The 25,348-nt window shown below is 40.7% G+C and overlaps 1 protein-coding gene across 1 annotated transcript in view; it reads left to right on the top strand.

Moving 5' to 3' along the window:
- The window catches only part of znhit6 (zinc finger HIT-type containing 6), a 41,242-nt gene that overhangs the window by 14,306 nt on the left and 1,588 nt on the right, over nucleotides 1-25,348 (top strand). Inside the window, exons 6-9 of the mRNA XM_030050238.1 lie at nucleotides 4,858-4,926; nucleotides 5,281-5,361; nucleotides 10,658-10,738; nucleotides 24,302-24,426. Coding sequence (XP_029906098.1) covers nucleotides 4,858-4,926; nucleotides 5,281-5,361; nucleotides 10,658-10,738; nucleotides 24,302-24,426 — 356 coding nt within the window. The remainder of the gene's footprint in view (nucleotides 1-4,857; nucleotides 4,927-5,280; nucleotides 5,362-10,657; nucleotides 10,739-24,301; nucleotides 24,427-25,348) is intronic.

Raw genomic sequence — 25,348 nt, 5'->3', positions numbered from 1 at the left:
CAGGACTCGCAGTCAGAGAGCTTTCCATGGGAAAGACTACTAATTTGGGGATCAGTGGGAAAGACCACTTGTCCATGTAATCTCTTTAAATGACGAGCTCTGATCCTGAATCAGCCCTCACACCTCAGCTGATTTGTGTTTTGATCCAGGCCCTAAGTAAAATGACTTCTGATTACAAAGTGTAACTCAAATGTGACCAAATACCTTTTCTTTCAACAGTTTCTCCAAGAGAATTAATTTTCACCTGTTTATAAAAAATTATTAGATTATGAGATTTTTGAGTTGATTGTTGATTTTTTTTTTTTTTTTTTTTTTTTTTTTTTTTTTTTTTTTAAATAAAGCTGTAGGCCCACCTCAAGGGCTTCTGAGTTCTCATAACTAATTCAGACCAGAGGTTTTAACTGTTTTTTATAGAAGGGAACCTAGTCAGGGAAACAAAATGTGATTATGCTGCCAATTCAGGATGGAGGAAACAGTCCAGCAGCCACTTTAGGAGTAATGAGAGATGACCTTTTGCATCGTCTCTACTCCTGAAAATGATTTGAAATCCCAGTGGTTGTTTTTGTTTTGTTTTGTTTTGTCTATATTTTTCTATTTTGTTTCTGAGTTTCTTTCTGTCTCTGACTAGATTTTGGAAGTAGACAAAATAAAAAGAATCTGAATCTGAAGCACACAATATTACTTCCAGAGGCTAAAAAAGCAAATCACTTACATCACAAGACGGTAATGAATTGTCTTGTCTCCCTTCTGAAAATTGAATTCTGAAATTTGCAGGTGATCATCTTAAGAATCAAGTTTTGACTCTAACAACAAGCCGAAATGCTTGAAATGTTTGTTATTTGGTCGTTCATTATTCATGATAACATCATGACGTGTTTACATTGTTTTTGTTGTGGCGACCTGCAAAATCTACGCAGATGGGTAGACTTAGTTCTTGTGGTCCAGCAAGCTGTTGGATGAAGAATCTTGCCAGGAGGGAACATACTTTTTGGTGCAGGCCATTTAAGGTAACCACTCTTTAGGCTTGGACGGTATCCATTCTTTCATACTGTCATACCTTACTGACATTTGACCACAGTATATCGTGTATATAACAGTATTTCTGGGAAAAATAAATAAATAAATTAAAAGCGGAAAAGCTAAGCTGCTACTGATAGACTGATACCCAGTCAAGCCTACAATGCTGGGTGTCTAATGAGCAGTTAGCCTACTACAAGTTTTGTTGGGCTTGAGTTTGAGCATATCTTGCTTGAGGACCTGATGACACATGTTTCCACAATGGATACCAACACGTCAGTGGGCTGAACGAAGGCAAATAGTGCACACAGCTTCCTCCATGTTGGCTGGCTCACCTTTGTGACCCTAAACCCAAAATAATCCCAAACAGGGGCAGAGACATTCCTCTTTTTACTGGTCCTGTAACAATATCCCCACCACTCACAGCGACCATCTTTCTCAGCTCAGCTGTCTGTTCCACCAGTACAGACTGACTGCTTGTGGCTCACGCTGTGCACTACAATACATCACCTCCATATCAGATGGCTTTTAAAACCATACCTTACCTTATTTTTAAATACTGTAATACCTTGATACCACCCAAAACTACAGCTTACTGTTCTCAGTGGATACTTTTCCAAGTTCTTTCAAATAATTTCAGCATTTAAAGGTGAGACGCTGAAATGCCCAGAGATGCTTAAACAATTCAGGTTCAGGTTCTGGACAGTGGCTCTTGATGTTTTTTTTCCAGCAGGTTCTTAGATTCAAACTAGTCATCCTCTTTTTGCCAGTCTATCCTCCTCATTCCTGACATTGAATGATGGCACATATCTGAGGTATGCACCATGACCTTGCCTGAAATGCGCCCAAGCATCTTTGGGCAAGCCCTTTTTCCATTTGAAGACATAGTTTCCATTTGCTGTAATGGGAGATTAGTGGCATCACACCTGGTGTCTCACCCTCATTTGCTTTTGTGTGTGCAGACACACACTCACACACATACACACATGTGCGCGCCAAGGATGAAACTGCCAAAACCAAGCAAACACTTGTAAATTCCTCTGACAAGGGGTTTTGGGGTGTTGGGTACCTCCCACACCTGCGTAGGGAATCCCTTCACAGCCTCCTGCCTACACTCCCGCCTGCTGCTGCCCACACTACAACTTTACCTCTCCTCCCTCTCCCCACAACCAAGTGGAAACTCATAACCACCTTTCATTGGATGTTCTGCCAATTCTGCACATATTTCTCCCCTTTTGATCTCCTTCTCCTCATCCCATTTCTGTTTTCGTGAAAAAACATGTCTCCCTGTTGTGTAACACTCCCATCTGGATTCATAAAAGAACAGCACTACCAGCAGCATCAGAACCAGGCCTGCATTCAAAAGGAAAAACACATGAGGTGGTATAGAGCATCTCAGAGCTGGTGATGATCAAGCTTTTCAGAATGTGTGTGTGTGTGGGCATGCAGTTTCTTTATTTTCATTTATTTGACAACTCCTGACATATTGGCCCATTTCACACAAATACTTATTCAAAAAGATGGCCTGGCAAAGTGTCTTCTTCCTCTTTGCTCACTTACTCCCATTCAGTTCCAGACAACAAAGAAAACATCTCCATATTGATCTAATTCAGCTGGTAAAGGTAATCTGTCACTGTGAACAAGAAGCCACCAAGTTTTGCAACAAGTCTAATATCAGGCTAGGAGCTTTTACGATTTGAAAGAAGCCCATTTTACTGTTTCACATTGATGTGCAAACAGTTGACAGGAGAACATGTCTCACTTTAACTTTCTTCTTGCATACACATTCAACTTCTGGATCATCTGAATTTCATGGTCGTCTTCTTCAGAACAAGATAAAGACCAATAGCTAACATACTCTGCAGTTGCATTAAGGCTCAACCAACTTAATGTGTTAAAAGTATTGGACAATAGGGTGTTCTTCTGTTGCTCAGCTGGTAGACCATGTACCATTTACCATAACCAAAAGGTCATGGAGGTCAGGACCCAAGAAAATCATTTCCCTTATCCTGTGAGACCTGTAGGTCTGCAAGCTTCTTTGTCATACACAGTATTAAAATGATGTACTTATCAGACTTGCATTTTTAAGCAAATTGTAATGCATTGCAGCTTGACTGAGGCATACATGCAATTTAACTGGAGGATTTCATTACAACTGAAATGCCCAGGACACACACCTCAGAATTACTTCCATCCTAGATAGAGGCAATCCTGGATAACATGAGTTGGCTCAAAAAATGATTTAAGTGACTCTAGTAATTATAGCTTTTGCATATTTTTTACATGCTGCACATCATTACTCAAACTGAGGTTCTTGCCATATACTATATTTAGTATGATTAGGAAGCATAGCGCCAACTTTTGTGTTTAAGAGTTTTTCTACAGTTGCTGTCTTGTCCAGTTTCTGCCTGCTTCATGTAATAATGGATAGATGTACTCCAACATCCTTTTTACCAGTTTGAGCCAGGACCACCCACTTTTCAAATCCCACTCTTAAAAAAAAAAAAAAAAAAAAAAAAACAGAGGGATAGTCTCACCAGAATAAAAGCAGTACAATAAAAAAAAAAAAAAAACATTGGGTGAGATTTTGGAACATTTGTCGTTGTCCAATTTTAAGAGGTGTTTCTAAGTTAACTTTGCAGAGAAACTTTTGAGAGGTTTGTTCGTAAATGGGTCACAAAAGGTGCAGAAATATTCCATTCCAGTTTACAAAAAAATACTAAATTCTCCAACTGGTGCTCCAGATCTTACTTGGTGAGTGCTACGCCCTAATAACAAGGTTTCTGATATGTGCCTAAGCATTGACTCCATGCCAGTGTGTTTCATCTTTATTTGTGGATCCTACCAAGGCCTCGGTTCCCTCTGCCCTGCTGGAGAAGGGGTTGATGGGTCCACTCTACTCTATAAATGGCATCATATCTGGTCTTTTTCATCAAGAGTCTTTGTAGTTCAGTTCAGCCCACAGCATGTGGGGTACCAAGGTTCTGGAAGCACACTTAAGGCATGGGTTGGTCTTCCTAAAATGTTTATTCTTACCATAGGTTCTCCTCATGTGTGTGCTTATACACTGCATTTATTTCAGAAGACCATCAGGAATTATACTTCGATTCGTGTAGTTTTAAGCTTCAGTGTGTTTTATCCCCCTACAGTGCCAACTTTAGTGTAGTACAGTGTTTATAGGCTGTCATGCCTCATATTACCCTGACTGTCAAGTTGCTTGTAATTTTTCCAGTAATTGTAAAAGATGATAACAGTTGTCAATTCAATTAATTTACTAAAATATATATATTCAGGGATATATCTGCACCATGATTACCCTAAGGTAAGGACACAGTAACTGTTTACTGAGTGAATGTTTGGTTTTAGAGCACACCCAGCAACCCAGAAAATCCATCCTTATTTTATAGTTACTGCCCAAAGCATTACCCCAGAAAAAGTGATCATTATGTGATATCCACCAGCTGGTGTCCTAGTATTCAGTGTATATGTCATGGTCTCCATGGTGACTCTGGTTTACTCACTACACACACACACACACACACACACACACACACACACACACAGAGTCTCACAGATGGACAAGATCTTGGAAGCAGCCAGGCGTATTGTCTTGGATAGATCAAGGCTGAATCCGTTTTACTCTGAATTCATACAAGGGCGTTTGTGTTTAACTGTGAAGGAGATACTAGGAGAGCACCAGTTAGCTCAACTATTGATACATTTTTAAGTCAACTACCTAACACATGGCTTGCAAGGAACAAACAATATTATTTATAATGTTGAGTAGACAACAAATATTTGGAGTTGCTCACTGTGTTTCTTCATCTTTGTCTCATTTAGACAAAATCAGTTCCTTTGGCACCTGAAATTCATCTTCCCTCAGAGCAGCACAGAATTTAGTCAGAGGAGGTGAGTTGCACAATTTCTTGAATATTATATATCCACGCACATTTTTGACCTATTGTGTATGCATATCATGTGTTTTACTAACTGATAAACTGGTGAGTTAACCAGGATTTTATCATAGCTCTTTGAAATTAGGTAATTTCAGTGGAAGGCACTACTCATTGTAGAAACTTCAGATATTCACAAAAGTGCCCAAAGTCAAAGCAAAGCAAGCAGTGAGACCAAGAGGTGTATTGCTTGCCAAGGATTATAGAAACAACACAGGGACACCATCCATTAAAACCATGTTTTGGTTGTTGACATTAACATGTTTCCTTTCTGTTTTCTTTTTTCTTCCAAATCTCTTGCTCTTATCAGGGTTCCTGACACAGAAACCCTGGAGCAGATCTTGACCCCTTACATTCACCCTACAGAGTCCGATCCTGTGAAACGGCAAAAGTAAGATGACCTCCCTGAGTACTTAAGTTCCACTTTCAATTTTTGTTTTGATTGTCGGTTGCATTGACTTACAGGTTTTTTGGAAATGGTTCCATGTCCAGGAGGGCATGAGACAAAGAAAATAAAAGGATAACACAAACAACAATTTTTAACTGCACCCAATTTCCTCCACTTATTAAATCATTCAGTCAACATTGTTCCATTTTAATGCATCTCATATGCTCATACATTTTGATCCAGGGCTGTCACCAAACAAAGATTTTCCAAACCATTCAAACCATTAATCGACTAGTCGTCACATGTTTTATGGTATTAATTTAATCATTTAAATACATTTTTTTGGTACTTTTTTGAGTTCTAGGGCTAAGAAAAATTCTATAACATTTTTAACACTGTGTTACACTAGAGAAATACAGAATTGTAATAATGAGCCTTTAAAATATAAGTTTTACAAATGCAGTCACAAAACAAGTCACCTGTCAACAACACCAGCTAAATGTGTCTGAATGTGTCAGAATGACCAGCAGCCATGCTAGTTCTAAGTCATGCTTGAGGTTGATGAATGATAGGCAAATCTTTGACTGCAGAGTTTGCATGTCACCTTCTTGAGGTCACCCTTTACCTTCTCAAAATGATCCCACATTTTGGATTTCCTGCCTGACAGTTTAACTGCTGCAGGGACCAGCCATGTAAACAATTATGTCTTTGTCTCAGTGTGACTGAGGGCCCTATCTTGCATCAGAGTCCCTAAACCCGTTATTAGCCATGATTTAGCATTGCGTAAGAGGCGTTTCCCCGCAAAAGTTGCCTGCCGTTATCCCTAAAACACTTGCACTACCCGTTACATTATGCATAGGTGTGGTTTGGGCGTTACGCCAGTTAAACCAATGAGTGTGCCAGGTGCCATTGCCTTTAAGAGCAGGCTGCGCTACCCCAAATCTGCAAGCCGAAACCCGTGATGGAGAGAGGAAGGTCGCGATTTAGTACGATCTCTGCCATTTTCTCAGGGGTTCAACTGAGGCTAAAGCAAGGTGGCTTTTTATTGGCGAGTTAATTCGGGAGGTGGAGCCACATGTCCACGTCCACATGTGTCCAAGTGGATGCGCATTGAAGCCGCCTGGGCGCGCTCTTGTAAAAGCCCAAATGATAGTGTGTGGTTCTGAGGACCCACTATCCGCTTTCCCTAATGTGTGTGGTCAAGATAGCAATTGTAGGGAAAGCGCATAAACATGCCCACGGACACACCTCCAGGCGCAAATAACGGAGTCAGCGTAATGTATAGTGGGTAGTGTGGCCGCAAGATACCATTTAGGGATAGTGGAAGCTGCTAAATGCATAATTCACTGGTAGCGAGTAGTGGCAACAGGTAGCGCAGTGTGAAAGATAGAGCCCTGAGTGTCCCCAGTTCCTGTGTCCATTGTTTCAAATTTAACCAACTAACCAACCAACCAATGAAAACCTGGTCAGCTAAGACCCTTCTCATCAACTAACGTTTGGTCAACTATACAACAGCAGCCCTGTTTTGTTGTTTGCGATTACATGTTGTCTTGTCTTTGCTGCAAGCTAGCAAATAATACAAGCCATGGGTGGTAACATCTTAACCTATAATGAATTAGTGAGGTAATTTAGCGCAACTTCACTCTACACCTACATATAGCTCAAGTCATTTTGGTTGCAGTCTCTGATTGATAGAACTGCTCTCAGTCCCCTCCCAGGATGATCAAAGCTTTGACCCCATTCACCAAGCATCAATAACTCTCACGCATGTGCACATGCACATGCACACACAGACACTCATATATGTAGACGCAAACGCACTTTAGCGTGATATTTAGAAAAGGTCATATGGGCCATTTCACCATCCCTTATTGGTCTCAGTCCTTTGGCCCTGTTCTCATTCTGATGACACCTCTAATGTATTTTAGAGGGCAAGCATGGCTTTGTCTAATGAGCCACATGTAAAGGTTAGCACTTGCATTCATCGTCTGCCTTTCTGCTGCCTTACATTTTCTTTCTTTCTTTCTTTCTTTCTTTCTTTCTTTCTTTCTTTTTCTTTTTTATGACTTTGGACTTGTACACTAGGAGTTCTGCCAAGACAAGGAATAAAGTTATAATATGTTGCCATTACTCTTTTTAATGCAAGTCTCTCAGTATTGTATTTTTTAGTTTTATTGTGTCAAGTTATCACTGCTGACTGCAGATCTCTTTAAATTCTGGACTACACTCAGAAACTCTGCCTCTTGCATTCCATTCAGTGGTAGAAATTCAGCTTCCCGGGTTGTTTGGGGTCCACCACAAAACTCATGAATCGAAGTAAAAAACTTCACAATGTGATAATAGACCCAGAAATCAACACCAGTTTGATGTGTGGTTTGGAAGGCCTCTTTAAGTTCAAGGAAAAAACATCAACAATAACAAAAAAAAATAATAATGATTTGTGCTCAGTCCATTGTTTTGCCTTCAAACGCTCAAACGAGGAGTTTTACTGTTGGGAATGCTCCACAAGCTGTGTTTAGTCACTGGATTCTCAGGAACGAGCGACTAAGCAGGCTGTGCTTAGTCATTGGAATCTCATGTTTATAAAAATGGTAACAGGGACAAGGAAAGCATATTGTTAAACATTACACCACGTGATTGCATCGTATTGTCTGAGCAACAATTCATGGGAATTTACATTGTATTGTCTTAATCTGTGATGACAAAATGCAGACCTTGATGGCAACATCACCACTGCATATATGAAGCAGCTGCTATAAATGCTATAAAATTCTTTGAAAACGCTTTGGCTTATTGTATTTCAGATTTATGTGCTAGGCTCACCATCCTGTTCTGTCAAAACATATTGTAGCCATGACTGCAGTTTTGGTTTTGATGACCTATAGCAGGTCTACAGTTGCATGCACGCCAGGCCAGAGCCCCTGTAATTGAGTTTGGCTGAAGTGTGTGTAAGGATTACACTTCCACTGCAGACTAACTATAAATCAGTCTGCACGTAAATGAACCCGTGTATGAAAGGGATTGAACCAAGGCACAAATGTTGCTCTTAATGGTTTAATGTTCATGGAGAATTTATCTCCACACAGATATTCAAATCCCAGCTGTCTATATTTCCTTTAAAAATGCATAATGTGAACTGGCATGATGCCGCCGCCCCATGGCTGCTGACTAAATCCTGCTGACTCTCTGCTCATAATCACACTAACCTCAAATTGGATTTTTACCTTTCATGGCAGCGAGTTCTCAGACAGGGGTTTGCTAAAGAAAATTAAACAAATTCCTCACTTTTTAAAATGTTCCTCATTTTGTTATATGTTTATATATTTATTGTTAGTTCCTCTAAATGAGCAGAGTATAACATTAAGTGCAAAACCAAGTGACTTTTTCTCAGATGGACATTTTCACTTGTGTCTTTCTTGCCTTTGGAACAGATTTTTCACAGCAGTTGATGTCTTGCTTTTGTGTTAAAGAGTTTAACATTTCTGTCACACTTCTGAATTACAAAATTATACTGAGCTCTGTGAAATAATTAGAGCCTCAAGGGTCGACGCAGTTCTTGGATGATGAGGGTTTGATAATGGTTTAGGGCTCTCTTTCCACCTTGTGTAAAGAAAATGGGAATATCAAAAGTTGGACATAATAAAAATCAGTTAATCATGAGTCAGTCTGTAGTCTTTGGATAGCAGCTGATCTTGTTCTTTTTTTTTCTTAATATTCTTGTTTACACATTTTATGACAGTAGCATTTATTGTGCCCCAAGATAGAAGGAACTAGATAGAAGGGACTGTCCATTCATCTGTCCATTCAGCCAACCATTTGTCATTTCTGAACCTCTGCTTGTCTGTTTTGGGCAAAACTCTTGGGAATGTTGGATTTTTTTTTACACTGATATCCAGTATCTTAATGCTGCAATGTCACCAGCACCACCACACATCACACAAAAACATTAAAAAAAAAAAAAAAAAAAAAAAGTACCACCACTGCAGTTTGGACCTGTCATGGCGGACATCATGGTCACCGTTATTGGATAGTATAGTGTGAAATGAAAGCCAGATAAGAGGCTGCCACACAGCAGAATTTAAATTTTACTGTAGAATTTCAGTGCTCCATATTGCATGTGCATAGTGAATGTTTCTACCAGCCTGCTGTGTCCTGTTTCTGTGTTTTTAATTCATTACTTAATCTGCAGCTGGCAAAATCATGCCTTGTGCAAATCAGTGGTGTTGTAGAGTAGCATTCTGCCATTTCTCCAGTCCTTGTCGAATGCAGCATCTGAGCACCATGTCACGTTTAGGCTCTTGACATGCCACAGCTGTGCTCACCAGGAGACATACGCAGAGCTTGGTCTACGCTCACAGCCCTGTGAGAGATGAGCTGAGGGCTTTAACTCTCGAAGAAAGTGTGAATTCTCTCCACCAGGGAAAGTGAACAGAAGATTGTAGAGCTGTGCTTTCTGAATTTCATTAGGTTTCACTGGCCATGCAACAAAAGAGGAGGGATAATTCAGTTATTTGCACCTGCCATTCAAAGATCCTTTTCTATCCTGATAGTTGATATGAATGAGCCATATCCAGTTTCAGTCACTGGGTCTATTTCTGTCTTCATGCTGTGTTACATTTTCCTCAGTGTTTTTGCCAACTTGTTCTTGTTTCACTTTCTTTTTACTTCTCGGGCTTGTGTTTTTCCTAACTTGCACTATACTCTTTTAGTAAATTGTGCTCTTCGATAGCAGAACACTACTGCCAGACCCCTCATTATTGCTAGTCCAAAACACTAGCCTAACAGGCCTCTGTTTCCCTTGGCCTAAGCTGTGTATCAGTAAAAGTCAAAATAATAAGGTATCTAAAACTTTATAAAGTAATAGTATAATGAGCATTCCGTTAAGGCGCACTGTGAACTATCAGGGCTCTTGTGATTTCAGTGTTATAACTAACTAGAGACCCCTGACAGTGCCTGGCATTTAGAAAAGTCTCTGCTTTGTCTGGACTCAAGTGAGTAGGTTTTAACTCACCGTGGCCCATTGGCTGACTTTATGCAGCAGGTTCAGGCAGCGTGGCCATCACCAGGATAGAGGAATGAAACCTCAATCAGAGGTGTGCATCAGTCAGCATTCCACACAAGTGTACATTTGTGGCTCTAGTGTGCTACACAGTCAATGCAGTCTTTGTGCCTCGACCTTTTGATTCACCACCTTAGAAAATAGTGCACAGTCATACCCTTATCTTTTGTCCTTCTCTTTCTCAGATTAAGGCAGTGTTGTATCTCTAAGCCCCTGTTTTGATGTGAATTTCTGTTTCAGATTGAAGATGTATGTCCATGCCCCATTTGATCATATAAAGGTCTTCATGAAAGCGGAGGGGAGAAAGGCTAATGCTGTGAGGTAAGGTCCAATCCCTCCTTGAAAAGATAAATGTAATATGGTACTTGATTGATTCCCATAGTGGAATATCTTATTGTCTTGCCTCCTCATGGATGTCCGGGTTCAGAGTCAAAACAGGCATCTACAGAAGGAAGGGTCAGTGTCTTGCTCAGCAGTGTTTCAGCAAGGTGGTAAGGGATGTGGAAATGGCAGGTTCAAAATGGCTGGAACCACTTACCAATAATTATCAATAAATTGATAACAAACAAACAACAAAACAAAGCAACCACAACAACAGTGGTGGAGCTGGGCACCAGTGCAAAAGACCGAGGCCATGATGTGCGGCTGCATTTAAAAACCAAGACAAAGTGAAAACTATCACTTGGGGCTAACGCTGTTGAAACACTGAACTAATGTTAGTATTTTCAGGTAGATACTAGCATTAGTTCAGTGTTGTCTTCATTGTCAGGTAACTTTAGGCAAACATTACCTGACAGTGAAGGTTGGTGTTTTGTTACTGTGTGGGGGATAAAAAAAAAAAAAAAGTGACCCACGCCGAGCTAATGAAATCTAACTAATGAAGTTTGCCCACAGAAGTCGCTAATAGAGACACATTTGAAAATTCACTTGCACCAGAAAAACAAGGAATTGTTAGGTGACAACCTGACAAAATCTCATGGTGAGTTGTCATATCTTCATGCTCCTTTGACTTTATTTCTTCTCTATATATGTGCAGTCATACGAGGTAATGAGTTGTGGGCTGCCCAGTCCCCAGGGCAAAATGGATGCATCATCTGTGTTTGAAGGAAAAAAGATGGGAGGTTTCATGACGTTTCATGGTTGCCTGAGGGGTAATGATTATGAGCATAGAGAATCATCATTGACTCCATGACTAAGCGGAAATGGAGGACAGCCAAAGAATGCAAAACTAGGCAAGGCAAATTAGTGCTATCAACACTGGCCCCCCAACCCCCTGGAGAGGTGGGCGGAAGATTGGGGAGGGCATGCATATTAAGAGCAACAATGAGTGAGTCAGCGAGTGAGTAACTAAAAGAGAGAAACCGAGGGAGGAACTTGTAGGTAAAACTTGTACGATTGTCTTGTTCAATGACATTTTCAAAGTTGAAATCAAATGTGTATAACAAGAGAGGAGGGAACAGAGGGGAGGAGAAAACCCCTCCCGGTCAAGCCTCTCTGCCTAAGTACTCCGTAGCTTTGCAGGAATTTACAAGCCAGTGATGTCATGTTCATAAACCAATTTAGTCGATTTCATACACGCCGAATAAATTCGTCACGAGTGGCAAGCCTAGTGGAATGGGAGAAATTGTCACACAGGCAGAACATTTGAGCAATGACAGGATTCTCTCACATTGTTGCAGCTTACAAAAGTTTTGTCTTTTTTTTTCCCCCAAGAACAGACCAGTATGGAAGAACTGATCATTCCTCATTGGTGAATGAAATAACAAGCTGTTCTGATTAAATGTCATAAACATTTCATTAACATAACAAAACAAAGCAATTGTGCTACATAAAAATGACTTCAAAGCCTATTTGATTTATAGGCTTTCAGTTCAACATTTGCTTGAATCCTTATTTGTTCTACTTATTTTATTATAACAGGATGGGGTAATTTTGGCGGGGGGACTGGTTGAACCTCTAATCTCATTCTCTGTATTAAGTCTTGTGCTTTTGGTTGCGTCCAAATATAAAGTTTCTCTCAGATGCTGAGCACCTTTTTTATTCAATATATGATGAATCATCCATAGCATGTATATCAGTGGTTCTCAGAATTGGGTCTGCAGACTTCTGGGGTCAGTGACACATGGCCAGAGGGTCCCAAAAATAGCTGAAAAAAATAATGAATAATTGATTGCACCACGCCGTGCAATAAAACAAGCGCACCTATGAGTCACTTACTCCCAGCTGTTCATTTCAAGCCAATAGAGATACTGCTAAGCTGTCATTCTTACTGCTGTAAGTCAGTCACACATGGGTTTGAACTAGGCTTGGGAGATTGGACAAATATAAACATCGCACAAAAAGTAAGGAAATTTGTGTTTGGTAGATTATTTCTGTGATGTAACAATGTTTCTCGGCAATAAATCTTATTGCCAAGAAGAGAGGATTTGGCAAATTTTTCATGGGCACATACTCAGCTCTGCTGCTCATCCCACAAATGCATGTTCCTTACAAATGTGGCACCATTTAAAAGGGAAATAAACAGGCTTTCCAACGGTGTAAGATTTATTGCCAAGAAGCATTGTTACAACAAAAAATAATCTACCAAACACAAATTTCCTTACGTTTTATGCAATGTTTATAAATTGGCTGGGTCCATGGCTGGTGTTTTTTGTGTACAGTTTAGGCTATTAACCAAGACCCTAGCATAGTTCCTGTGTCTCTTAGCTCTGAAGTTAGAGACAGTGGGTTAGCCAGGCTCACTCAATGTGGACTGACCTTCAAGGTGGGACATCTGTTCTCATTTCAGTGACAATCTCAGCCTCCTTTAAACAGAACAGAGAAATGTCTGGCTGCTAAGTCTCTCCCGGGTTTTGCTCAGCATCCCCCACCCACACACATACACACATACATACACACACAGCCTGCACCACACACCCGGCAAATATATTGGCAATCACTTGGTTGTTGGGCTGACGGTGGGTGGTAGGAAAATTATGACATATCACCCAACCCTAGTTAGGACACTGGTCAAAATTGAAGCCAGCCAAGCTGCAAAACACCATGCTAGCAAGCCAGAAGATGTTTTCTGATGCGAAAGTGAGGAATATACCCACCAGAAGTTTCAAATGGTAAACCTTTCCAAGTTGGCTTGATGGATTGCTAACAACAAGAAACCACGTTCAATTGGAGAAGAACTCATCCTTGACACAGCTCACAGGAGTGTCCTGAACTCGCTGCTGAAGCCATGAGAATACTGCCTCCCTTTCCTACCAAGGACTGAGAAACTGTAGAGAGATACAGGCCAAATTTTCTCATTAATTTACAAGGTAAGCCACTGTGATTGAAAATATTTAGAAAAGGCCAAATGTGATGCAAATCAAAGGTTTTGTGGTAGATTAAATAAAAGGTGTAATTACCATGTGCTCTGTAACATGTTGCTGGGAAAAAAATTCTCCCCTCTAAGGGGTCCCTGGCCTGAAAAAGATTGAGAACCACATGTATACAGCAAGGCATATCCTCGGGGAAAGTGCACATGTAAATCTGATTAAACACATGTAATATGCAAACAGATATTAATACATTTCATAAGTAAAAGTTTCATTTTTATTAGAAAAAAAATACTACCCCAGTGATTGCTAGCTGTTAAAGTTTCCAAAGGGGTGTTAGCATTTAGGTTTGTGATTTATTTACTTTTGTATATTGTCACAGTGGCTCATTGTCCATGTTTTGTTCATGATCAGATAGTACACAGACACTCTCACACATGGCTCATAGACAAGGGGCACTGGTGCCTCTCCATTACATAAGCCTTGGTCCGGGAATAGAGGTTGTCAAAGCCTGTTAAACCCAGACTTTTCTCCACTTTCTCACACACTGAATACATTCTCTAGTGTGTGTGTGTGTGTGTGTGTGTGTGTGTGTGGATTCCCCTCCACTGGTGGCAATGCTACACATATACATAGTGTGTGTGTGTTTTTGTGTCTAACAGGACATTAGTGTTCAGATGTTCCTTGATGTGGAAACTTGTTTTAGTCCCTACAGAAACAATCCAGTGCTGAAGAACATAGCACTAACAAAGTTTTGGTGACAGTGTGTGCATGAGAATATTACCTTCAGCATGGTCAAGGATTATAAAATAGACAAAATGCACACAGATAAACATGTGATAAATGTTTCATATGTGACTCTTAGTAGCTATTAACATGATGAGTTAGAGCCAAGTGATGTCTTACCTATTGTTCATTCAAAATTTCAGTTGTTGTCAACCTTATAGTGTTAAAGTGGTTCCACTTTTGTTGTAATTTGTTAGGCTTTTGTAGCTGTGTCATGTTAAATTATTTTTCTCACATTTTTCACAAAGTCAATACACATCTTCTGCTTGTGGTGGAGTTTACTATTGAGATGAATGATCCATGGTGTTGTTTAATCAAAACTGATTGTGGCTTGCGCCTCCACGGAAATTACAAGTTTTCCACAGGGTCATTTTCCCTACGAATGGTTTTGCAGTGTGCCCTGCAGTTTAGGCCTGTCCTTGGTGATTATTATTGGTTTTGCAAATACGAACAGAGCACAACTTTTTTCACTTATGATCAAATGACAACAAAGCTTCTGCCAGACCTTTCTCCTCACATTGTACAAAAAAGAGGGAACTTTCATCCTTTAAAATTATCCTCCCTTTCTTTTGTCTTAGCCTGGTTCCAAACATGTTAGTTACATGTTCACTCAAAACAAAGAAAAGATTCATACAGGTTTGGTGTTGCCTGATTCAGTTGCATTGTTTGGTTGGAAAAACTAGCAAGGCCAATCATTGCCCTTGTATGGCGGGACATTTGTTATTGCCCGTTATACATACAAATTTACTTGACATAAACAGAGAAAGTGCCAACATTGACAAGTTGATAAGTTAGACTGATTTGCAACACTGCAGTAAACTGCCTAAAGCAGCTACTATGTCGACTGAAAACTGCATCACAGTGGGTGGACGCGTCAGTAGCTAGTGATTGCTTTGCAGAATTTAAATCCATCTCCCTGCAGAAATTGGATAAGAGGGGGGCAATTTCAGACTGAATAATGGAAAGAAAACAGAACGGTCATTAAGTCTGAATATCAGGCTACTATTGTCTAGCATTGGAGTTTAAAACAAAAAAAAAGTTTCCAGTCTGTGAACACTACAGAGGGTCAAGCCCAGTTTTTTATTAATGACCACACTCACTATGCAATGCTGTTGAAACACGTTAGGGATAGGTGTTAACACAGCATTCCCCTGTAACAGCTGCACTGTTATTGTTAAATTTACAGCTACCGTTTCAGTTCTGTGGTAATGCTTATTTAGTGCTGTCACACTAGTTCGGTTTTTGTTCTATGGAGGTGTGGATGTAGAAGCAACAGCAGACGTAGCAGATTGACGGCAGAGGAGGAAAACTTGGCCTACCCCTTCCATCAAACAAACAGCCGGCTCGCCCACTCCAGGGCTCCAATTTACCCCCCCCATATCTACCCCCTTCATGACTAATGTGATGTTAATCCATCATCAACACCATCAAGTCTGGACCAAGAAGAGAGGGAGGGAGAGAAGATGGGCAGGGTATGAGAGGTGTTGCGAAATGAGAAAACAGTGCCCCTGCCAGCAACATGCGAAATTCTCTCTTTCTGCCTATAAACCTTTGCTCTCATACCTTAATAGGTTTGAATATGGGGTTATATAATAGGGTCCTGTTCAGTATTTAATGTTTACTGTCAAGTGTTTATTGTCAACATTGTGCTTTTAATTAGGACAGAAGTGTGTTACTTGTTGAAGGCGGAATTACCTCATATCAGCGTGGTACAGCTACATAACAGGGCCAGGGCCGCAAACTAAAGCTGTAATAAGAAGGCAGGCTTCTTACAAACAGGGGTCGTATCCTATTGTAGGGGTCACAAGCAGAAAGGGGCCTCCACTCTTCCAATAATTCAGTCCACGGGGGGAGGACAAAAACAAATTTCAGCTGTATGATTAATGTTATGAAGTCATGTTTTGCTGTACACAATCAGCCATTCATACAAGGTTATGGACCTTATTTTGTACCTGTGTTGGGAAACAGTTGGATCTGCCTTGTGTTGTTACTGCAGATAAAACCACGGAAAGTAAAGGACTAATCTTGCAGCCTTAAGGCAGTGCACATGTGCATTGGGATTTGTTTTTCTTTCTTTTTTGACAACTTCCAGTTACTTCTTATAATGATTCCTATATTCTTGCCTTTTCCTCTCAGAATTTCCCTTTTTGTTTTTCTGATCAAATCCCTATGTGCAGCCATGGCTATCTACAGGTCATCTGAGGCCAAGTCTAAAACAATGGGTTTGAAAGAAACAGTACAGCCCACAGTCAGGCCACAAAGGCCATTGCGTGTGTTCGTTTTTATTGCTCAATGTCTCCTGGAATATCAGCCCTTTCCAAAAAAGTGGCTCTTGTGCTAAACTAAACTTTGCTATGTAATCAGTCAACATCCTCTTACTGGAAAGGAGACCTACAGTGCATTAAGAGGACCATTCACACCCTGCTGGGTGTTTTGTTTGTGTAATGTTTTTTTAAATGTTTGTTTATTTCTTATTCATCCCACTCTTGGAATTCAGAGGATGTTCTCCCAAGCCTCCGTTATTTTTTTTCCTCCCAGCCATCTGTATACCACAGAACATACGCCTCTTGACGTGTCAGGGGGAGAGATGCTGCTTTTACATTTGCAGCTAAAAGAAAGGAACCTTTGTTTGTGTGTATGTGTGTGTGTGTGTGTGTGTGCACAGCCATTCTGTTTTTTTTTTTTTTCAACCAAAGTTCTGAACTCATAAAACAGTAGTATCCCTATCCATCCACACATTTCTTTTTCTTTCACATATTTGTGGTATACCCTCTCCTTAGCACTTCTGAAGCCATCTATCTGCTCTCCCTCGGTTTGCCATAAAGCTTCGTTTGAGTTTGTTTCTACACAGCAGTGCCTCTTGTAGTGTGGAGCCAGTTTTGGAAATCGCTGTGTGAAATAGCTGTGTATTAATAGTAGGAGGTAATAACAAAATTCCTCAATGCTACAGCAGTAGTGGTGTATTTTTACCTGCACAGATTTATGGTCCTCTTTCTATTGATTGTTTTGTCACACACAGGAGGAGCAGACCAATTAAATTCATGCCATTTAGAATGACTTGAAGAAAATAGATATGTGCTATTCAAAACAACATCAACAATAATAATAATTTTGTAATCTTGTTGTGAGGTCATGGCAGGTGACAGTAGTATTTTTAGATGACAGAACTTGGCCATCTCCTGGTTTCTCTATGTGTTTGACATATTCTCAGCAAGGCCGTTTAGACTGATAATGAAGAAAAGCTCACATGTTACAGTCCTGACAAACTCAACAGAAACAAGTTTTCATGGTATCTACTTTTTAAAGAACATAGCATACTCTAAAGCAGTGTTGTCAACCCAGTACTCAAGGCCCATCTGTCCTGCATTTTTCCCCACCGGCCTTGTCCTTGCACACCTGATCCAACTAAGGGCTACGCTTTTTCATAACATATTAATTCCATCAGGTATGCAACAATAGAGCTGGAGTAAAAACTTGCAGGATATGTGGACCTTGAGAAACTCTCCAAAAGGGAGTTTGTTTTGCACATTTAAAAAGGTTTTAATGATACATGTGCTGTTAGTAAGGAAAGGGATGTATGGAAAACACATTGTAATGTAATCAACAATCCATTAAATAGGCAAACAGAAGAAACCTTGTTAAATACTTATAAAAAAGTATTTAAAAAGACAGTGAGTTACATTGACATTTTAGGCAGTTAGCTGATGCTCTTATTCTAAGTGACCTAAAAGCTGCGTCAGTGGTCATCTCCACACTTTCTTTACCGTAGATGTTTGGAGGAAAACCAGGTACAATCAGGTGAAAGCTACAGGCTCAAGGTCTTGTCAGAGAATTTCTGCCTCAGTTATTGTGTGTGATTTTCACTTTATTTTCTTAATACTAATGCAGTGCCTCAGGTTTTAGCCTTCAAAAGAATAGCGCAGAGTAGAGCTTATTGATATTCATATGTTAAAGGAAAAACTCACCCTAGTTAGACAGCTTTAAAACTGTTAAGAAACAGCAATTGATGATGTGTTGTTATATTTCCTGTCGATAAGTGGCTAAGCATACATCATGTCCTGCTGTTTCTAGTGCAGCTCCAGCAGTGTTTGATTGAAAGCTAGTTGGTTCTTCCACTACTGGTGCCCTGTTGGCTTGGTACTTATTGGGAGATTGCAAGTATTGAGATAATGAGATTTGTACGTTTTGTCCTGATGTTGATGCTAGAGGAAGGGTCATGAGGTCGATAGGGTTCATCCTTTTGGTAGATTTTAAAATATCAAAATTGACATTTAGGCCCAAGGGCGGCGCTGCAGGAAGGTGCTGGAGTGAAGGTTCATCAGGTTCTCAAAATTGACATAGTTCAGCCTCTGACAAGCATGAATGTACACTATATTGCCAAAAGTATTCGCTCATCTATCCAAATCATTGAATTCAGGTGTTCCAATCACTTCCATGACCACAGGTGTATAAAATCAAGCACCTAGGCATGCAGACTACTTCTACAAACATTTGTGAAAGAATGGGTCGCTCTCAGGAGCTCAGTGAATTCCAGCATGGTGCTGTAATAGTAATGTAATAGGATGCCACCTGTGCAGTAAGTCCAGTTGTGAAACTTCCTCGCTACTAAATATTCCACAATCAACTGTTAGTGGTACTATAACAAAGTAGAAGCGATTGAGAACGACAGCAACTCAGCCACGGAGTGGTAGGCCACATAAAATCACAGAGCGGGGTCAGCGGATGCTGAGATGCATAGTGCGCAGAGGACGCCAACTTTCTACAGAGTCAACAGCTTGAGACCTTTAAACTTCATGTGATCTTCAGATTAGCTCAAGAGCAGTGCGTAGAGAGCTTCATGGAATGGGTTTCCATGGCCGAGCAGCTGCATCCAAGCCTTACATCACCAAGCACAATGCAAAGCATCGGATGCAATGGTGTAAAGCACACTGCCACTGGACTCTAGAGCAGTGGACACGTGTTCTCTGCAGTGACGAGTCACGCTTCTCCGTCTGGCAATCTGATGGACGAGTCTGGGTTTGGAGGTTGCCAAGAGAACGGTACTTGTCTGACTGCATTGTGCCAAGTGTAAAGTTTGTTGGAGGGGGGATTATGGTGTGGGCTTGTTTTTCGGACGTTGGGCTCGGCCCCTTAGTTCCAGTGAAAGGAACTCTTAATGCTTCAGCATACAAAGACATTTTGGACAATTTCATGCTCCCAACTTTGTGGGAACAGTTTGGAGATGGCCCTTCCTGTTCCAACACGACTGCGCACCAGTGCACAAAGCAAGGTCCATAAAGACATGGATGACAGAGTCTGGTGTGGATGAACTTGACTGGCCTGCACAGAGTCCTGACCTCAACCCGAGAGAACACCTTTGGGATGAATTAGAGCGGAGACTGTGAGCCAGGCCTTCTCGACCAACATCAGTGTTTGACCTCACAAATGCACTTCTGGAAGAATGGTCAAAAATTCCCATAAACACACTCCTAAACCTTGTGGAAAGCCTTCCTAGAAGAGTTGAAGCTGTTATAGCTGCAAAGGATGGGCCCACATCATATTAAATCCTATGGTTTAAGAATGGGATGTCACTCATGTTCATATGTGTGTGAAGGCAGCCGAGCGAATACTTTTGGCAATATAGTGTATTCACCAAATTTGATAGCAATCCACCCAACAGATTTCAACATGTTGCCGTGGAGTTAAGTGTTGAACAGACAGATGTATAAATTGGCGAACTGACAAGGCCATCCATAGGTCCCAGATGCCAGTGGGGGAAAACATTTCAGCTATTTAAAACATCAGTTGTAAATGTCAGCTTTTGTGTCAGCTCCTCAGAATTGAAGAGCAAAAGTAACTTTCAGACTCACCAAATTGCACCGACACTGAGCAATCATACCAGGAGAAATTCTTTGTAAAAGAGGAATTTTTTCATTTTCGATAAACACTTATTTGTATTCAAGGTCATGGCCGGGCTGGACCCTATTACACCATTCTGTGAGTGGAAAGCTGTGCAGTGGCCATGGCAAGCTGTCATTCCATCAGACACACTCACGCACATATTCACATTTTAGAGTTCACCCAACTTAGAATTACAATTCACATTTGGCAGACGCTTTTATCCAAAGTGACGTACATATGAGACATGCAAAGATCTATTCAGGAGAGAAGAATAACAAAGTCCCACGAAGCTCAGGTTGTGGTCCAAAGGACATAGGTTCATCTCTTTGCATTGCAGTAGGAAACTGAAGCTTTGGGCAGAAACCTACAAAAACAGGAAAAAGATGCAAGTAAGATTCTTGGCTGAGATTAGAACTCAGGACCTTACTGCTGTAAGATGACAGTAATGAAATACCATGCTGCTCTACAAAGACACCAATTTCCCAACCAACTGTAGACTCGGCTGAACATTATTAACCCTACTATAGCACAACTTTGATCAACATTTCATTAAGTAACCAGGCAAGTTCCTAACTTGAGATGAAAGATGACACATTTACCAAACTTAAATTACTAGCCCTAACCAAAATAGAATCCATTAGATACAAAACATATGACATAAAACAACACAAAACAAAACACAATACATACATTAAAATTAAAATAATGGTGGTGTATGAGATTTTTACTCTGGTGAATCAGAAGCAGCAACTCAGCTATAGTGTTAAAATCCAAAGCAAGCAAAGCAAAAAGCAGCAGAATGCATCTCAACTAAATGACACAGTTTTTAAAAGCTTCTGCTTTTTTGAAGTAGGCCCTGGAATATTTGACTTCCACTTTAGTTTCACTCTGTAGTGTTGATTTCCTCCCAAATAGTCAGGTTAAGTACTCTGCACAGATCCCAATTAAGATAACAAAAGGTTACAATTAATTAAATGTTTCTTGTATGATGTGAAAAAGTTAATTCACTGTCATTTTGGTAGTGAGTGCATTTGCTCATGGCACACATGTCTGATTTGTGCCCACCGGAGGCAGAAAAAACAGACTCTGCTACTAAACTCTAGTTCTGGACACAGCACTGAGATCGTAGCACCACACTGCTCACGCGCGGTGTTTGAACAGCCTGACCTAAGTAAGCACTGAACCACGTTGACCTGCTTATATGGCGGCTGAAATGACAAAGCTAGACATTCAGCATTGCGCACACAACACAGTGTGTGCCCAAGGCCTACTGCAATGCTTCACGCTCTGTGTAAGAAGCAGGATTCCCCTTTTCTCAGCTAGAAAAGCGTTCATTCTGCTATTGCATTTTATATTTTATTGATTCCTCCACCTACACATAAAGCCAACAGTTGAGTGTAACAAGTTCAGGCCCTTCTCTGGGGTTTGGCACTTTCCTTGTTCAGTCTCATGAACAATCCTGCATGCACAGCTGATTTGCACTGTGTCTAAAAGCACAGTTTGTGCTGCACTTTGGGAATGAAATGACCAAGTCAGAGCAGTCTATTAGGCTACCATCTTTATTTATGAGATTATTTATTAAAAATAAAGATCTTATATTTAAAAATTTGCATTAAGACAGAGCTTTAGCATTACACTGTAACAAAAGTATATCAAAGATATATTTAGGTCTTAATTTTACAAAGCTATGCCGGTAACATCTAGAGATGTTCATTTATGTGTTGTATTTATCTTGGTTTTTCAGAGTTGGCTGACGTAACGTCTTCTCAACATGAAAATATTTGCTATGTTTCTTTACTTTTCCACCTTGCCACTGCTATCCCTTCACTCATAGGGTGCAGCAGTGGAGGGGAAAACAATAGGAACCCCCCAGGAGAGAACATCATTCTTGCCCTCTGTTCATTCACTAGAACACTATATAGAGAACAGATGTGTGCGTGTTCTTGGCCAACCTTCCAGTCGTGTTTTAGCAGTGGCCAGGGCTTCAACAATTCCATCCACACCACAGGGAGCTGGAATCTGGTTTGCCATCAAACCATCCTGGTCTGTTGTTTACAAATACTTATGTTTTAGTTTAATTTGTATATCCATACAAATAAAAAACATAAAAATGTACTAAAAGTAGACATAAAAACAAGAGGTGAAATCGTAATATTTATCCGGTATGCGTAGTGCAAACTGATACAGCCATTGTAGAGATCCAGCTGTTTATGTGTTTGCTGCACTGTTGCTATTATTTTGTTCCACCGTCTTGTTCCAAGAGGAAACATTTGTAAGCTAAAAATTTTGAGAAATTTGCACAAACTGTCTTGAGGTCGATTCATTGTCAGGTTAAGATGGCTTCACAGCTTAACTTTTAACAATTGTCTCCATTATAGACTTTTTTGTTTCGTCCTGAGACATATAGGCTATGTTAAATTTACCCGGATGTAGGCCCACACTAAGGCAAACCTAATTCTTCGTGTCCAGTGCTGAGATCTATCACCACATCGGACACGTTTGGCCCAAAGCTATATCAAGTTCTATGTTGGGTTGTCACACATAAATATAAGTTGTACTGTGGCAATTTTTTTCCCCCAGGTTTGGAGAAGTTGCTCAAATATGCCAGCCCAGAGACTATCTCTTGTCTTTTCTGTCCGGTCCTGCAGGAAATGCCAACAGATATTGCTATTGACTTTTGGGATTATGCGAGATGATCCTTGGCCCACCCTAGAGAAACTACTAGGAGAGAGGGTTTCTTGGAATCTGCCCACCAGAAAGGACCTGTAAATGTCACGTTATAGCGCAGTGCTTTGATTGGCTTAGCGAGTGGGTGTCTGCCTGGTTCTCAGTCTCCCTGTGCTGTTAGCAAAACAAACAATAGTTCTCACAGTCCCAACTCTGTCAGGCACTCAGCAGTTGCTGGGGGGCACCAGCTATATATCAGAATTATATCATGCCTTGGATTTGGGTGATGACAATCGAAGCTGGATGGTTTCGAATTGGTTGAATGTAGAGGCAACCCATGTCCCCCCTGGAGTCCAGTCAACCATTTAGTATCGTGATTTACAACCATCCCTAACGCATGACAGGTCTACTCAGAGGCAAGACTACACTGATGTCATCTCATAGAAGCGTCATACGGAGTGGGAGGACAGCTGCTTCAAGAGCTGAAGTGTGCTTGTGAGAGATGTTATTGACTCTCAGTAAAGACAGTTTCCATTTTTTGAGATGAAGAGGGATCAGCCAAGGAGGGTCTTAACTATGCCAAGCCATGACTCTCATCTCCATCAATCCTCGAAAGAGTCTCGGACACTAACTTGCCGCAGGCTGCTGGAAATGAAGAGCTGCAACTGCAAGTGAGAACTCTCAACAACAGTGGCCATTTTCACTCAGTTACAATTAGTGTCCTCACCTCACTCTGCAGTGTCTTCTATTTATTCATCCAAAAGGTTCATTGGCTCACCAAAACCACACTTAGTCATAGAAAAATATCCAACAAAGGCCCAAAGTCAGGATGAAAAAACAGACTGAATAGGAGACGGTCAAATTATGTACATATTTCCTTTTCTTTAATCATCATTTCAGTTCATTCTGTTCTCAAAGCCAAGCACGTACTGAAAATTACCACAGGTGGCATCTGAGTGACATCATCATCACAGTCAATCAGTGGCATTTTTTTAATCAGTCATTAACTTGTTATATCAGGATAGCATAGATCACTAAAACTATACTTTAAAAAATAAGAACAAAGCTGTAGATATCATAAAAATATTTTAAAATTGCCTTGATAGATGGATGGAGAAATCAATTTGTCATTCAAGTGGGTGGACATAATTTTGAGCCAATAACTGGGAACCTTTTTATATACCACTGCCAGTCTTGTAATCTGCTTTTTCCCCGTTTTGTTGCTCTTACTTGACTTAATTAGGTACCATGAGCTGGACATCAAGAAGAGCCTAAGGGACAACCTGAGCTACAAAACACTGATCGAGTATCCAGTGCTGCATGTTGTTGTCAGAGACCACTGGCAGGACTACCCACTGAAGGGAACAGGTAAAATAGCACTCTTATCTTACTTGACAGCCACAAAGAGTTTAGACTACACAAGAAAATAGCTCTACCATTAATACATTACATACATAATATCGTCCATCCCTTTCCGACCCAGTTTTATCACCTTATTTCTGTAACAAAACTAAAAACAGATAATGACATGTATCTTGCCTTATTTAGCCTCAAAATGCCCCCCTCCCCGATTCCTGAAGTATTGTATCATGTCCTGATGTCTCCGGCGGGGACTTTGAGATTCCATGTCCCCTTATTTTTCACTATGGCAACGTGCTACCCCAACGGAAACGAGTGTGTTCTGCATAGCATCACACACACCAGCCTAACCTCAGCTGGAGCCAGAGCCAAGAAGAACATCAAAGATGGCTTACGGTATAGAACAGCGACATCATGAATTGTGAAATGTCCAAAAATGAGCGGGATTAGAACAAGGGAGCTTGGCCTGTGCTTTCTCTCACCTATCGGTCCGTCTCTTCCCGTGTGAGGTAGTGAGGGCCCTGAGGTGTCAGTTTTGACAAAGTAGGGCCATATTTTATAAAGGAGCGTGCAGCTGTTTGTTTCTACTCATGGGTCCTGTATCATCATATCGTCAGAACCAGACAGGCTGAATGACAAGGGAGGTAATTTTAGCCCGTGTGTGTGTTTTCAGTGATAAGGTTCGGTGCTAAGCTGGTTCCCTGTACTGTTAGCCATAGAAACATGCTGATAATTGCACATGACATGGCCTGGGAAGCTGGGCAGGAAGTGATAAAGAGTAATCGGACACTGTGGCAGCTGTGTATCCAGTGAGAATAACATAGTGTTTTGGGCCCAGCAGGCTCCAAGCATGTAGCATACCGTTGATCATTGTTCTGGTTTTAATTACCAAATACAGGTCACCAGGACTGACTTATTATTTATGGGGCTC

The sequence above is a fragment of the Myripristis murdjan genome, chromosome 4, assembly GCF_902150065.1.
Source record: "Myripristis murdjan chromosome 4, fMyrMur1.1, whole genome shotgun sequence".
Classification (NCBI taxonomy): Eukaryota; Metazoa; Chordata; class Actinopteri; order Holocentriformes; family Holocentridae; genus Myripristis; species Myripristis murdjan.
The sequence above is the reverse complement of the archived record's forward strand: the minus strand, read 5'-3'. Positions and strand labels throughout refer to the sequence as shown.